The sequence below is a fragment of the Nomia melanderi genome, chromosome 2, assembly GCF_051020985.1.
Source record: "Nomia melanderi isolate GNS246 chromosome 2, iyNomMela1, whole genome shotgun sequence".
Lineage (NCBI taxonomy): Eukaryota > Metazoa > Arthropoda > Insecta > Hymenoptera > Halictidae > Nomia > Nomia melanderi.
The window spans coordinates 3282268-3298917 of record NC_135000.1 but is presented as its reverse complement, the minus strand read 5'-3'; the positions used below and the strand labels follow the sequence as shown (position 1 = coordinate 3298917).

General features: G+C 36.0%; 1 protein-coding gene and 1 long non-coding RNA gene across 3 annotated transcripts in view; one reads left to right on the top strand and one right to left on the bottom strand.

Moving 5' to 3' along the window:
* The first annotated feature begins 7947 nt into the window (after nt 1–7947).
* Nucleotides 7948–9916, top strand: Ets97D (DNA-binding protein Ets97D). 2 transcript variants are annotated; one of them, XM_031974181.2, is made up of 6 exons: nt 7948–8097; nt 8194–8491; nt 8567–8717; nt 8779–8852; nt 8931–9165; nt 9245–9916. In XM_031974181.2, the coding sequence occupies exons 1-6, from the start codon at nt 8060–8062 to the stop codon at nt 9760–9762; spliced, it is 1314 nt and encodes a 437-aa protein (XP_031830041.2). In that variant the 5' UTR covers nt 7948–8059; the 3' UTR covers nt 9763–9916. The 2 variants fall into 2 exon arrangements, with proteins under 2 accessions (XP_031830041.2, XP_031830040.2); XM_031974180.2 differs by having other exon boundaries at nt 8776–8852.
* A 4325-nt stretch (nt 9917–14241) lies between these two features.
* Nucleotides 14242–16650, bottom strand: part of LOC143174230 (uncharacterized) — a 38254-nt gene continuing 35845 nt past the window's right edge. Inside the window, exons 2-3 of the long non-coding RNA XR_012998028.1 lie at nt 14567–14708; nt 14242–14366 (exon numbers count right to left, since the gene is read on the bottom strand). This is a non-coding gene — a long non-coding RNA (uncharacterized LOC143174230). The remainder of the gene's footprint in view (nt 14367–14566; nt 14709–16650) is intronic.

Genomic DNA, 16650 nt, shown 5'->3' with positions numbered 1-16650 from the left:
TACATCTCAGTTTTTTCGGAGTTCTGTGCGGATTGTGGCAACGAACGGTGAGTCGCATGCTTTTTTTTTTACTCCGGTTACCGATCATGTCATAGGGCGAAAGGTCCGTAATGGCACCGGTGACTGGTAGTACTATTTTAGTAGTTTTTGATTTTGCGAGTACAGTGACCTCGGTTATGTTTTATACCCGAGAGTAGTGACATTTCTTTGTGTATTTGTTAGATAGGATAGGGTCTTCTTGTACGTCGTGTTTAAAGTTAATTATAGAATTTGCATTAATGTGATTTATTATTGAATTGCAAGAAGTTATATAGTTTCGTATATGATTATTAAATGTAAATGTTAAGGAGAGTAAACCAAAATATGCTGATATATTGCTTACATAAATGTATTATTTTGTGTCTGATTTTTTATTCTCAAACTTCAACTAGGATTCTAATGATCGATGATTAATGTTACCGTTTGTTCGCATTGAAATTCGTCTAATTGCGTGAATGTAATACTAGAATAATGTACAAGAAAATAATTCGCGACGGGCAGACACACGAGTCGAAGTAACAATGATGAAATACTTTTTCTTCCGTTTTAAAAACGCTTGCTTCGACGAAGGTGTTGCTCGAGGGTTTTAAAATATTTATCATTTATTCAAATCAGATTAGTTCTAATTAAAATGTTGCTCAAGTGTCATTCTTTCTGTCATTCATTCTTATATTTCAATTTTTATTACTTATATTTCTTTGAAGAATAATACGTTTCCATATTAAAACATATTCTTATCTATAGAAAATTATAATCGTTTTTTTAAATAATTCGAGTCATTTTTGGAAGAAAATCAGAAAATCTTAGCCCGTTAGTGCTTGAAATTAACAATTTTTTAGCTAGCATTTTCAGGATAATCATCTGTATTAATTGCTCCTATTTTTTGCTGAATTTAAATAAATAAAAACAAATCGACGACGAAATAGGTGCGCATTTTTTGTTCCTTTTCTTCCTCTTGTTCTGTCGAACACGATAATCGACAAATCTGAAAATTTGTATCAAGTGAAATAAATGATAATTGAATACAAATTTCACTGAATAATGCTGAATGATGAATATTTTAACAATGTATCGCTACGTGTGTGCAGTCAATTTTAAATTTCGAGAATCCGAGTCGATAGTTAATAACCTGCAGATATTTAGAGACGTCCTTTTACGGATTAAATTAATTTACAGCAGCATTTATGAATGATAATCGAGATAACAAAACGCGAAGCACTTTTCCTTTCTACGAAATTTACAAAATTTACGAAATCGATCTGTAGTCCTTTCGCAAGATTGACGATCCTTTTTGATGTGTTGATTATGCCGGTTCGATATCGAGCAGCTTTATTTCACAGGAATGGCAGATTGCCGAAGAAAGCAAGAAGCTATATGCCGAAGAGGCCCCGACAAAATGTCGCTCAAGAGGGCAACTATTAATGGCGCTCCATTTTAGCATGTAAATGGAGCGTCATTTTCATGTCACTACTTTGTCACTGTACTGGCATTAATTCTAGTAGTTGTAGTTGTAGTTAATTTGGGCTGGCCACAGTCGCCCCATCGACCAGGGCATTTCGCGATTTTTAATTAGCGTTGCGAAAGAAACATTACTATTTGACTTAGCGTTGCAAATAATGTAATCATGATTTTGATTGAAATCAATTTTAGTTGTTTCCTGAAATGATTTTAATGATAGAGTTGCGTATGATGAAGACAAATCGCGTTTGTTGTTAAGATTATTGTAACACTCAATTATATTTGATATTGTTTTCTTATTTGGCGATAGCGTTGCGAATGAAAGTGTAATCGGTTTTGATTTTCTATAGTGTCGTGATATTGAATGATCGCGGTTTGTCACGATTGTTTTTGTAATTGGAGTTGTAATATTGGTCAAATGCGTTCCTTTTAGCGTTGAAATATTTATTGAACGTGTTTTCTTAGTGTTGCGATATTTATTAAACGCGTTTTCTTAGTGTTGCGATTTAGAAAATGCCCAGAAACATGCTGGAACCATTGCTCGAACCGCATGATGGTTCGCAGTAGCCAAAATGGCTGCATCTGTCCCTCGCAGTTTAAAATGGCTGCACGCAATTCCCCATGTAGAGTTGCGTAAAAAGAAATAAAGGTGCACGCGTGATTTTTGTATTTTACACTGAATAAGTTAGAGTTCTGATTGATGAAGCACCATTCGTGTTCGTGTTTTATATTCAACTCCTCGTTTTATGAAATAGTTTAACGAAATAACGCGTTTCACAGTTTTTTTATATCTTTGAATCAAATCGTATAATATTGCGAAATTTTATGTCCCCGAAAAATATTTGGAACCAAGTGTAGGTTCCCAGCAATTGAATGCCATTTTTAAAAGATGTTACAATTATTTTTAAATCACCTGACTAATAATTATGGTACTTGTAATGATTGTATATATGTTATATGTATATGCGTTACTATTATTCCACATCTATTGTAAACTACTTTACTTGCTACTTATTTATTTATTAGTATTGTCAGACTGTGGACCTTTATGCAAATTAAAACGTTTTCAGAATATAATTGAAGACATAGAATTGTAATAGAAAATTATTTTTCAAAGCAAACATTGCAAAACAGCACCAAGATTTGAATATTTCATACTCGTATGTTTTTCCGCATTGTGGGCATTCCGTGCAGCTCTAAAATTTCCTAGAAATGCATAAAAATTCGCAGTCTTTCAATTACTATTTAAACTACTTTACATTTATCATTATTTATTATATATTGTCACTATAAGACGGATAATCTCGCAGAAAGAACTTTGTAATAACCTTTTGCTTTTGCAATAACTGTGTCGGACTCACGGTGAAGATTTCAAACAAAATGTAACCCTTTTTATTCACTGTTGTGTGTCTTTGTCAATATTTTTCAAATAAATTATATTAGTACGTTATTTTCAATATTATTACTAAGAAGAATCATTTAAACTGCTCTCTACAAACTAATTTCTCAAAAGCATTTCAAATTAAATATCATAATACAGAGTTATCGAGGAAAAAATGTGAAATTCGGAGTGCAAAGGATTAAGCATAAATATTACTCGATTCTTTCCAGTACCAATTAAACATTCTTGTCATCAATGATCACACTTCACAATAAACGACACAGAATATACCCAGAATTTTGTCTTCAATAAACGATTGCCAAAATAATCGTATCGATCGCGGTTGAGAAAGAAATGAAAGAGCAAGGGGTTAAGTTAATTCGTGAACGGAAATGGGTCCCTCGCAGCAACCTCCTCGTGGTGGGCCTGGAAACCAGCGTTATCCCCGATAGAGTAATTCCTATCGAGGATAATGCTGGGCCGATCGGCTGCGACATTGTACGATCCATATAAAATCGTGGCGAGCAATTATCCTTTAGCTTCATTCGCTTGTCTCCCTTTATTACGATTCACGTTGCCATGTTGTGCAAGTGATCGGCCGTTCGTTAAACCAGCCAGGTCCGCCGTGCTCGAGATCGGTGTCTGAGCTGAAAGGTTACCGGTGGTGCGCACTGTAGGGCGGTGGTGCTCGCGCCATCGTCCATCGCGGCAGTCAGTGTTGGAATCCTACTTCGAATTCTTATGAATTCTGAAGTTAATGGGAATCTGGCACTGGCCCGTGACCATCCTCTGATCCGTAGGCGAGGGCATCGTGATTCAGCGCGGTGGATCTGACTGGGTTCACAGCGGATTACTCGCGTCACCCTCATTTTACTGCTTTTCAATCAGAGACTTCTTCTCTGATTACTTTAGTTTCAAACGAATCAAGGACTTCTTTCTTGCTTTGTATTTATGTCCTTTTTTGGTCCGATAATTGTTCGCCAACTGCGACCCATGTATAGTTTTCTAAGGCTATACTAAGTTAGAATTAAGATTGTAACCCCTGACTTTGCTCTTGCTGAATCAGAGACTTCTTTTCTGATTCGTCTGATGATCGAATCAAGGACTTCTTCCTTGATTCACTCCCTGTACTGCGATTATTGTAATAATTTAAGTTATCCGCTAAGCTAAACTAAGTTAGAATTAAGATTGCGAAAGAAGACATCGATCGTCCACCGTGGGATACTACTTTTCAGATCCAAAAAAGAAAACAGCCGTCGTGAGATTTTAATTAAGTGCGTTAACAATAAGTGCGTTAACGATAAGTGCGTTAAAGATAAGATTTCGATGTAGAACGGGAGGTCGGTGGAATTGAATTTCCACCCACCTCCCAGGGTCTCCGCTCGCAGCAACCTCCACGCGGCGAGATCTGGGCAACTAACATTATCCCGAGTGGAATATTCTCTGTGAGGGATTATGTTAGGCTAATTGGCTGCAAAATTTTATAATTTAAGTATGAAATATGCGATCATCGGCAGGTATGTATTATTTAGACATTATTTACGTTCTTGCTGGATGATGGAGAGTGTTGTTTAACACTAAAAAAAGTAACGATCAGTTCAATTGACTGTTTGAAATTCCTTTACAGAAATTCAAAGAGCGCATCTGTTGACTTTAATTGATTTATAATTCAATTTTCGTATTAAATCAATCTGTTTAATCATTTTTCAGGGAAATATTTATCGTCTTTTCAATAATTGCAAAAAGAAGACATCAGGAATCTGGTAGTTTGAGTATTAACTTGTGTACTTTTTAATATGTTCATTAGTTTAGTGCATAATTCAGATAAATCGTTAGCTTTTTGCATTTCATGAAAAATAATTTTTGAAATTCCTATGGGACAGCAGCTCTGTTTTTTCCAAATAGAAAAACTCATTGCGCGATAAACGATGAGGATGTACTTTACGCACTTTAAAATTGCGAATTCTGTTTAATGTTCCGATAAATGTCATACGAAATTACTAGTATATACAGAAATGTAATATTCAGACAAAAAAAGTAAAAGAACATGCTTTCTATTTATTTATTTATTTATATTTACACAGTTTTAAGCAAAATCATTACATCTAAGATCAAAATAATACTTAATAATGTGCTATACATTTCAATCTTAAATGCTTAACAATTTTGTTAGAAGTGTTATAGTTTTATAAAAATGTATATTGAGCTTCAATATTACTTGCCAAAATTTCACTAATTAAAACATACTATTGGTCTATATAATTTATCGAAGAATTTTCTATTACAGTATAATTAGTCAAAATAATTTCTTGTATAACTGTTGTGGTGACGATTTTATTTTTCCTTTTTACAATTCGGAACAGAGTTAAACGTTTGTTTTATGCAATGAATTTAATGTTACAATTAATTGTTCATATTCATAATAATTTTAAAAAAAGTGAGTTTTTAAAATTCCATTGACTTATCCCGGCTTGGTGGCGTCACAGAAGAAGAATCAGTGTGAGAAACACCTTAAACCGTCGTGAAAGATTATTGAAGTGGGTGTGAGAAACCCTTGTTGTGTCATAGGTGCCACCTATTCAGCAATCCTTGAAACCTCCAGCCAAATAATAACAGCTTGTCTCCGCCAGGTGGCGCCACCTATTACCGGAGCACTGAAACTACTAGCCAAATAGTAGCAGCTTGATTCCATTAGGTGGAGGCGCAACCAATCAACCATGTCTGTCCTCCTCCCTTACATGAATGTTTCCTTGTCTTTCCTTAGCCACCATTGCTGGCATCATCTAGCGGAGAAAAACTGGTACTATTAGGTTAGAAGTTTCAGCGTCTTCCGAATAGATGGCGCACCAATCCATGATTTGTGTCTAACTCCTATGACGGTTTGTTTCTAACTGAATATTTACAAAAACAATATCACGGATATTAACAAAAAAATTTAAAATGTATTGTTAAACTACTTTTAATACAAACTGAAATTGGTTTTAACTAAAAGAAGAAACTGACATTACCGACACAATGGCTACAAATTGGAGGAATTTCTCATACCGGTTACGGGGTTTCTCGCAGGGGTCTCTCGTGGGGGTCTCTAGTAGGGGTCTCTCGTGGGGGTCTCTAGTAGGAGTCTCTCTTGGGGGTCTCTCTTGGGGGTCTCTCTTGGGGGTCTCTAGTTTGGACTTTGTAACATGTAACTGTCCCGAGAAGAAATCAATGATAACACTCGAAATAACACCCGAAAATGGTTTAAAAGCTCGAAAGCTCTAATACCACAATGCTCAAAATACAAAAGCTCGATATTTGGGTCTTCGTCGATCTGTAACTAAGAGCTCTTCGATCTTAAACTTTCCCAAAAATGGCTCAAAAGCCCGAACGCTCCCCTGCTACGTGGCTCAAATTAAAAAAGCTCAGAATTTAACTCTCTAGGAAATTCAGCCATCCCAAAATAATTCAAAAGCTCGAAAGTACTAACTTCGCGGGGCTCAAATTAAAAAAGCTCTACGTTTAACTCTCCAGGAGTTAAGCGTATTACATAATGTAATTGTACATACAATAATATAGTCAGTTACATTTAAGTGTTGGCAATTAACGAACTTAAAAAGAAATATTATATTTGAATCTGGAATGATGCCAGAGGTTCGCGATAGTTTCTCCAATTACACAACTTCATCGACTATGTGTGTAGAATCAGAATGATAATATCTTACTATGTACCTATAAAAAATTATTAAATTGCTGTAAAACAATTCTCTGTTAAGAATCGTTATTAAATCATTAATGTAGAATAAATGCCTATAAAAAGTAATATGACAGTAAGAACTTCAATTTTATTTGTCAAAATTTCAATTATTAAAATAAAAACTATTAGTATATACATTAGTATATATATTAGTATATACATTATCGAAGAATGTTATTAAATTAAAATAACTTCTTATATAAATTATATAACTGTAATTTATATAGTAATTGTATTTATCACAGTATTTACGTTTGGGTATTGATAAATACTGCATTATTATGAGGTTCTGTTGAATAAATACTACTTGCATCGTTTAACAAACATTTATTATTTTCTGACGAAATAATAACAATATTATTTGCAACATACATAAAGAAATATCATGCATAAATTAAGGAGTAGAATTGTTTTATTTCTATATTTTATGCGCTAATACCTTATTCAACATTTTATATTGAAGTTTTCATTTTATAATTTTGCTGTCTTCAATCAAATGGTGATTGAGAGTCGCCTCTCGAGTGCAAAGGGTTGAAGTTTTAAGTCTTGTATTATCGGTAACGTCGATCGTGATACCGGAATGGTACAGGGGTCTTAAGACTCTGAAGTCCTAGTAAAAAATTACCATAAGCTGTAATGTCTATAAATATGCATCCTAAGACGGTAGCAATATTTTTCATTCTAATTTCTGTCACTTATAGCGTTGCTATACAAAACCAGCTTAAGTCAATATTACTGGGTCGACACAAATATTGTGGGGGGGGGTCTTGAGACCCCGAGAGCGCGTGATCAAATTTTACATTGCATATTATGTCTATCTTGTACCTCGTCTATGCAAGTATAAATACTTACTAAGTATTTTTGACAGTGTCGGTATTTCAAAACTATAAATAGAAAATATCATTAGATATGACGTCTACAAGCATTTATTCTATGACATTACTCATTTAAAAATTAATTATTAATTGAACATGTCAGAAGCAATATTTGTTAATTAATAATATTGATTTCGAAACGTTCAAATTACTAGTGGACGCTTGCAGAAAAATATAATTCTAATTTGTGCGATTATTTTTTCTATATTTTCTGTGGTATATCATAGAATAATATGAATTAAGAGAGGAGTTCCATTTTGTAAAGCGAAAATGGAGGTTATTATAGAAAGAACTTTATAAATGAAATAATTCCAATTTTCAGATAAGGTATTAATATATGAATACATTTAATACGATTGAATTAAAAGGATTTTGGTCCTAAATTGTATTTAAGGAAGGATCTGTTCATCATTTAAAACTGTATCGGTAGTGTATCTATGTATTTGTCACTTTACGTTTATGCACCTGTTACAAAATGGCCGTCAGTTTTGTAGAGTGAACGTTCGTATATTTCAGAGGTTAAAGTTGACATTAATTTCACGTATCACAGTTTGACAATTATAGTAGGTTCACATGGATTTAGGGAACAGGCGAAAAAGTTCTGACAAGAGGTTAGTTTTCTCAAAATATTTATTAAGTCCGATGAAATATTTGTCTGTCACATTAAAATACTACTAGCTAAACAATCTTTTGTTTATCTGTTATAGCTTTGATACGGATGATGATTCTGATTATGCCATGATAAAACGTATCAAAATGGAACCTGAAGCTATATTGCCCCAGGAGGACGATATAATGGCTCAGTTACAACAGGAAAGCTCGGATTTAGAAGTAGAACCTAGTTTTGCCTTAGAAGGTGCCGCGAACGGAGACGATTGTAACGAAGGTGTCCTGATACAACATATGGACATAAGGGAGCCTCTCTCTACCTTACGGAATTTATTGGAACAAAGGCTAGGAGTTGAATTAACAGAGTATTCCTTTTGGTTGCAAGATGCGCAGATGGTAAACAAATATAACTGAATGATTCAAATTTTATGTTTGCCAATAGTATTCTCCTACTTATGAACATTCCTCCAGTTAGAGAGTCACAAGAATCTGGTTGACCAATGCGTGCAAGGTGAAGGGTTAGTCCAAGTAAATGTTCAAATAAAAGCAACTCAAAGGCGTATTAATATAGTAGATGTCTTGAAGCCTGCTGAAGATTATATAGAACTAGCGGAGAATACCAGTATGTATTAATATCTTGTCCATTCTTTAGAGTTTTTATAATAAATTTTGTTCTTTAGCAGCTGCACCAGTTAATGAAGACAATAAACGAAATGTTATAAGGTGGATGGTTGATCCACAATATAAGAAAGAGCAGGTATAATTTTTGCTAAGAATAAGTACAAAATTCTTTGGATTAGAAACAAATTTGTTAATACATTTATCAATATTATAGGAACGTTTAAAAATTCCTGCCGATCCTAAGGAATGGACACAAACCCACGTGAAGCATTGGCTTCAGTGGGCAGTTAGGCAGTTCAATTTGGCTTCTGTAAGATTAGCAGACTGGAATATTACGGGACAACAATTGTGTAACCTCACACTTGAGGAGTTTCAAGCTAAAGTACCGCTGGATCCGGGCGAAGTGTTTTGGACTCACTTAGAATTACTTAGGAAATGCAAATTCGTTGGTATGTTTCAACTCGTTCTAACGATTAATTTCAACCATTGTTTTCATTATGGATAGTCTTATTGTATAAATTCTTGCAGCTGTTGTGCAAAAAGATTCACCAGAGTCACCCACAGAAAACAACACGGACAGGTCCATAAAAGTTCGAAATCAGAAGGCCACGAAACCAAGACCTTTGGTGAATCAGCAGGCGCGTGTAGTTAGTGTTCCTCTCGAAAATATCGATGCTACGCCAATCACGATAGCAACCTCCAGCCGTTCAGTTAATAGTGGTCAAATACAATTGTGGCAGTTTCTGTTAGAGCTGTTAACCGATCGGGAACATAGAGGAGCTATTCAGTGGGTGGGAGCAGAGGGTGAATTCAAATTAAATCAACCGGAAGCTGTTGCACAGCTTTGGGGTGCGCGAAAGAATAAACCTTCTATGAATTATGAAAAATTAAGCCGAGCGTTGCGTTATTATTACGACGGAGATATGATTTCGAAAGTTCATGGAAAGAGGTTCGTGTACAAATTTGTGTGTGATCTTAAGCAAGTACTGGGCTACTCGGCCGCTGAGTTGGGTCGATTAGTGGACGAGGGTAGAAGATATTTCTGATCGAATATTTTTCTATTACTGCAACGACCTTATGGTACTTCCAGAGTATTTTGCATCAACTATTGTATATATTCAGTGGAAATTACACGGTTATTGTCGAGACAATCGAACTGTACATCGAAACATAGAAATTAATAAAAAAAAATTAAATATACTTTATTTGATTATTCATTTTATGTTTCCGGAATATCGAATTATATTTTCTTTTTGTACAGTTTAGAAGTAACGTCGGTAATGAGAATAAGTGTTACATCCGATGAGTAGTTCCGACATCTACCGTCAGGATATACTCAACAGAATTTGTGGTTATTGATTGTTAAATAATAAATGAAATATTATTTAAACACTTCGGCACTTTCTTTAATTACAATCTATCATAGCAATAATTTGAATTCTTAAATGCACAAACATTAAATAATACTGTTAATGTTTCATAAGCTATAAACACTTTAACTCTTTGCAAATTTGTAACTAAAGGAACATTCTCAAAAGAAATTTTTCTGACAAGAGAATAAAATAAAAGAAATACACATGAAAAGTGAATGAACCTTACATCCTAAATTCAAAACGTGTAACCATTAAAATCGATAATGGTTGGTAAGATAGGAATCTCTAATCACAAAAAGCTTGAACACTATAAAGTTGGTACTAACATCGTAACTCACCAGAAATTTCAATAAGTACATAATTCTTTTTCAAAATCAAAAGCAATACATCCAGCCATTTCTCTGAACGTATACAAAAGTAAAACGTATTCACGGAATGCGAATGAAGAAAAAGTAACATCGTACGTTTCGAATCATTATATTATTTGTAAACGAGACATTATAAATTTTCCAGGGTGTATTATGCAGCGGATAAAGACGTTTGAAATACCGAGTCTCTTCGACTTCGTTGCTTAAAGCGTGCGTCGACGTATTCGGCCGCCTTTCATTTTATTTTGTTTTTTATCTCTGATGCTAGGACTGACTTTTGATCGGCAAAAGGCAGCACTGATCGCCAATACCAGAGAATCTAGCCTGTGAGATATCGGTCGCGACGTCACAAGTTAGGGTCTCAGGGGACCGGCGACGCGGCAGGCTTTACAATCAGCCCGCCTGCCATTGCCCTTTTTTTCTCTCATCTTTCATTTTCTCCCTTTCACTCGCTTGCAAGCACACTCCTTCCCGCGCGCACACCCACCATCACTCTCCTCCATTCCCCGAGCCTTTCCCTGTCCATTCCTTTACGGGGATTCCCCGAGCCATGTACACACCCCTTGCAATTTCATATCTAGAGTGCTCCGTCGTTTTGAACGTCGAGCCTGCTTATCGACACGCTCGATTCTCTCGGGTCCTCTATTGACCGGGGAAGAACCTGATTCAAAACGACGACCACCCCAGACCATTTTCCATGGAAGGCGTGTTTTCACAGGAGTCTACACGTGCACATCTCGTACTCTCGTGATTCAGGATAGAAATTAATGGAATATAATTTTAGTCGTTTCTTTACTTTCCTCGAGTGTAAGCCCACACACGCACACACGCGTTGACAATTATTCGCAATGACACTTGTCGGCGTTTTCTTCTCGATGGCATTGTCTTGGACGACGGAACGCTGTGGCGTCGACGACCGGGAAAGTTAGCAAGTTGTACAGTGGACTTCGTATCACGCGAATTTCCATTCCCTACTATACAACCTACTACCTCACCCAGGCGTCGTCGCTAATCATCCTCTTCTGTGGGACATTTCTTAATCCAGCAGTTACTTTTGTTCTCTTTTTAATTAACCCTTCGAGCGTTTAGCGACATTACGAGTGTTCCTTCTTATAGAGTTTAGTCATAAATAACTTCCGTCTTGGACATTAAGAAAATAATTAAATAGTTATTAATTTAAACTATTCAGAATCTCTAACTGTCGGATCTGGACAGATGGAAATTAGAAGATAAACGGAAGTAACTTATGATTCGACCTAGTGAATAACGGTAGAACTCCGTTTATTTGAATTAATCAAAGGTGAAGCTATTAGGATGTTCAGTTGATCGAAAGGATTCCATTCATGTAAACGGAGCTTTACCGTACGTTATATGTAGACTGTAGACTGAAGGAATAAACTTCTCGTTCTAAAGTCTAAATATAAGTAAGATTGCGTTAGACTGATGGCAAGGGTTCTCTTTAAACTTAGACTTTACACTCTAAACATTGACCTCTAAGACTGGTTGTCACGGAGAGAAGGCAGATCACTTCTGAGGAGCTGTTCCATTGTTGAGAGAGGAGGAATTCGCACTCTCCAGTTCCAGCAGACTCGACACACTTTTTTCTTTCGGATCTGCTCTCTCTGCCGCGGTGATATCGGTCTCTGGCTTCAGCAAGAGGTCCGAACTCCCGTTGAGAACCGGAAGTGTGCCGCTTGCTTTCAGGAGGGCAGAGGGGTGTGAAGGAGAAGGAAGAGGTTCCGCCGAAAAGCTTAAATGCTGGCCTGACTACATGTACCGGTAGATAGGAGCTTGCGGTATACATATAAAAAAGCCCACAAGTTCGGATCTACGGGTTAGTATCATCAAGTATAGCTGACAATGGTTATCTCTGGCAAGGTCCACGATGATTCCAATGTCTTGTCTTCTTACTAGTTCGCCGCTGCATCTAAAACTGAACACAACACACTATCAGTTTTCATGAAGTCTTCTATGACCATATTATAATACTTTTGCAGGTACTGTACCCTTTCTTATCACTTGCACCGTCATTTCGACGTTTGACAAGGTCAAACGAAGCTATTTCATCCGCAGGAAAATTAGCATGATGTCCTAACTAAATTGGTCATGTTAGGTTGATATCTGATATCAACTTTCCATGATAAATAAAAAACAGATCTTTATGCAGCTATAAATTCTTGCAGGGAGTCTCATAAAAATCAGAAACTGATTTTCTGTAATTCTTCTTTAGTTTTTCTGAGATTTTATAATTCGTCAAAGATATTTTTAACAATTTACCTATTTATCTACCTATCCATGCATAGATGCTTGTTAATAGATTCCTCGATATCTATGTTACATTGAAAAGTGGCTTAACAGTTTTCCTTTAAATGACAATGGCTAAAAATTGGTATGTTATTTAGAAGAATATTTTGTTTTATGATTGTAGTTGCTTTGCCATTGAAAAATTGCTAAAGAGTTCCTACAGAGGGATTTTAATAGTTAATTTAAAATTTTTTTTAATTTTTAAAAACCGATTAAATGACCACTGGCAGGCGGAATGTTACGTTACAAGCGAAATTAAAACTTATAAAACACAACCTATTGATAGATAATTATGTTTGCTACAACAGCATAAAAACCTGCAGTCAACAATTAACAGCGCTAAGATACCATTCATTTGAAATCTTCCAATTTTTCAAATTGGATGTTGCAAATCTTTCAAAATTTGCAGGGTTCACGCTTGATCCCCTAACACGAGCAACAAATTTTACTAATTTTCGTATAGAAACTCTAAAACAACATCTATTCAGACAATAGCTCACTTATAATTCAGTTCGCGCGTTACTAAATCAATTTCTTTAGTACTTTTCCAGAGAAGGGTCTATTATCTTTTTTATGCAAGAGTTTTACATTGCATCGATCTCTCGATCATTAGCAACGGTAGGTTCTATTTATTATATTTTACCATATAATCTACTGTCCTTTAGGAATTTTAGGGTAATGTATGTATTTTCCTGAAGTTCAGTCTGTGGATAGTTCTACATCATACTTTTGTCTAAGGGTCTGGAATCTCTAGCATTTAAATAGGAAATACTTAATCTCAATATCCAGTTACATTGGTTACCAAGTGAAATATTAATCTTTTTCAGAAAACGTTCAAATGAGTCTGCAGTGGCCTGTTCCAACTTGTTACGCTTACTCCTTTAGTTATCGTTTTGTTATAATTGTAACAGAAGAATCCAAAAATGGCTCATTCCAACCCATCCTGTAGCTCTATTGTTAAAGGACACCGATAAGTTAACAGAACGAGAGAATCCTCGAATGGACTATGCGGTGAAGCCCATTCCCCGCTGGACGACGCCAACGGTTGCAGGATCAGCTCGGCTCGAGTCTTCTTCTCGCGTTATCGACGAGAGAGAGAGAGAGAGAGAGAGAGAGAGAGAGAGAGAAAGGAGAGAGAAAGAGACAGAGAGAGGGAGAGAGAGAAATTTCGCGTGATCCGCTGCGAGTTTCTCACGCATGGCCCCTGGCTCGCCACGCCGCTGCCGGTTAGAGATCAGAAGGGCATAGAAAAAGAAGGCCGGAGATCCTGCAAGAAACAAGACGAAGAGAAAGAAGGAGAAGAAGAAGAAGAAGAAGAAGAAGAAGGAGAAGAAGGAGAAGAAGGAGAAGAAGAAGCAGAAGAAGACGAAGAAGAAGAAGAAGAGCAAGAAGAATATAAGAGAGTAGGGAGTAGGTAGACTCCGACGTTGTAAAAATCCCCGGGCTGTTCGCTCGTAGACAGTTGAATGGCCTCTGCCTTGGCTCTCCTTGCGCGGCCTTAAGGGATGTTAGGCACCGTTCCCAACTGGACCGATTCTGCTTCTCCGCACGACCGACTCCTCCGTTCCAATTATTCCGCTCGACTTGCTGGCCTGGTCGCGTCGCCTGAAACACAACGCAAATTAGACAATAAGCCGGGAACCAGCTCGATAAGTAAGATCCTCTCTCGCCCCAGTCGCAATCGGTTAAGCGTGATCGATAGCTACACCCGACCCGGCGGTGACTAAGGTAAGTAAATTGAACGCTATGCATTCTGTGCTGTATAGATACCATAAGTAGGAAATTAAACGCGAACACGACGTTACCGTTTCAGTGGCGCGGATGATCGGCCGCTGTGAATGGATCTTAAGGGCAGGAAGACGGCTAGGCGGCCTGGACCGGACAGCGGCAAGAACTTCCAGTCCTCCTTGGCTCGATTAAGTTGGCGATCGTCGCCACGGTTTCCACCTACGGCAAGAAACGAAGATGTTGAATTTCGGCGTCGAACGGATCCGGGAAATTTTTTAGCGATGTCCGCTGGGAAATGAGAAAGTGTAGTTGTATAGTACTAATTGTTGCTTCTGCTTTATTTGATTTATGTTGGTGAGATTACTGAATTCATAATTATATTTGGGTGTTGCGTACTGTTATAAATTAAGTGTAGTTTGTTTATATTAGACTTTAGTTTTTGTTAGCTCTCACAGCAAAGGCGCTCTAATGTGTCTATCTCCGGTCAATTATTGTTTAATAAATTATTAGTTAAGGCCGGGGGAATATTTTGTGTTTAGTAAATGTTTTGATTGTTGGTTTCAATTGTTAATGCTTAATCGGCTAGTTGAGTAAAAGTACTTGTAGTTTGGAGACACTTATAAGTTACTCGTTATAACAATTATCAGTTTTTTCAGAAATACATGTACTTTTTCTGGTGAGGATATATTACCTATTCTTTCTGCAACCTTATATAAATATGTATAAATATGTAACAAATTTAATATTAAATATATATTAAATATTTATTTAAATTTTATATTCTATTTAATATTAAATTATATTATATATGTAATATAATTATACTATATATATACAAATTTTAATACAAAACCAGTTGGTCAAATGTTGAACTTTATGTCTATATTACCATTTGTTTCAATACCAATCTTCTCAATTGCAATATTCTATTAAATCTAGAAAAGCTTGTAACCAAAATATTAGAAAAATTAAACTAAAAAGAGTTTCTCAGTTTCTAAATATAATTTCATACCTTATGACTTTGAATAATGTCCATAGTCTATATTTAATTTCTTTCATGTAAAATATAGAACTGTAACTGTTACAAATATGTAACGTTGGCAGCGAACGTGTTAAGTCAAGTGTAATTTAAGATATCATTAATCATTTGTTCGAAGATATTTAAGAACCACTGAAATTGTATTTATACATGATACAGTTATAGTATTGCAAATAATCATAGGAAAAATCCAGCTGTTTAACTATTCAAATAAACTGAATATCGAGTCTAATTCGTAGCCCTACAAAGGATTAACCCTTTGTACTCAAACGATTTTCCACTGTAACATCTTTCACCGGTGCTGTAAAGAAAGATCACACGAAAATTGGAAACCAGAAACATTTTATTATACAGAAATTTTAACATTGAATAGTAACCCCTTGCACTCGAGAGGAGGCGCCTTCCAGTCGCCATCTTATTTGCCGCAACACAATTATACAATTTTAAATTCAATATTAAATTTTATGCAACGGACCAAATACATGAATCATCGAAGTAAAATAGTCTGTCCGTCAGTTTATGCAAGATAATTGTTAATGTTAGTTGCGAAGAATATCGGTAAACCATTGCATTCGGGAGACTCTCAATCACCTCTTAGTTTGATACGGTGAAATTATAAAATTTGATGTTTAATATTGAACTTTGTGTAATGCGCCACTACATGAATATCAAAGTAAAATACTTCTGTCCCTTAATTTATCGATTAATTAGTTACATTAGTCGCAACAAACATCGTCCATATTCTATCAAACAGTCGAATACTTCTGGCAAAAACCTTTCGACTGCAAAGGGTTAATATTTCATCAGAAAGTAATGACTATTTACAATGAAATACATCGTCGAGTGCAAAGCGTTAAACTTTACAATTCTGCTACATCGAATTGAATGGCTGCGAAGTGTTAAACCCACGAAAACAATAGCACTGAAAAATGTACCAGAAACTAGACGACAATTTCTACGTGAAAGGTATTTGAACGGTATACAGTCGAGTCACCAGTGCACTCTCGGACAAAGCTACTTCGCATTGTTCACGAGATGAGCCCCGGGCCGGAGCAAAAAGGGTCTCTCGATTTTGTTTATGGTTCTGATTGGTTACGTGCAACGTATTGGCCAACAGCAACT

Excerpts from the sequence above, each read along its gene's own strand:
- Ets97D (XM_031974180.2), top strand. The coding sequence starts at position 8,060 with ATGGATTTAGGGAACAGGCGAAAAAGTTCTGACAAGAG. Across the intron at positions 8,492-8,566 it reads GGTTGCAAGATGCGCAGATG|TTAGAGAGTCACAAGAATCT; the intron begins GTAAACAAATAT and ends ACATTCCTCCAG. Across the intron at positions 8,853-8,930 it reads CACAATATAAGAAAGAGCAG|GAACGTTTAAAAATTCCTGC; the intron begins GTATAATTTTTG and ends TCAATATTATAG.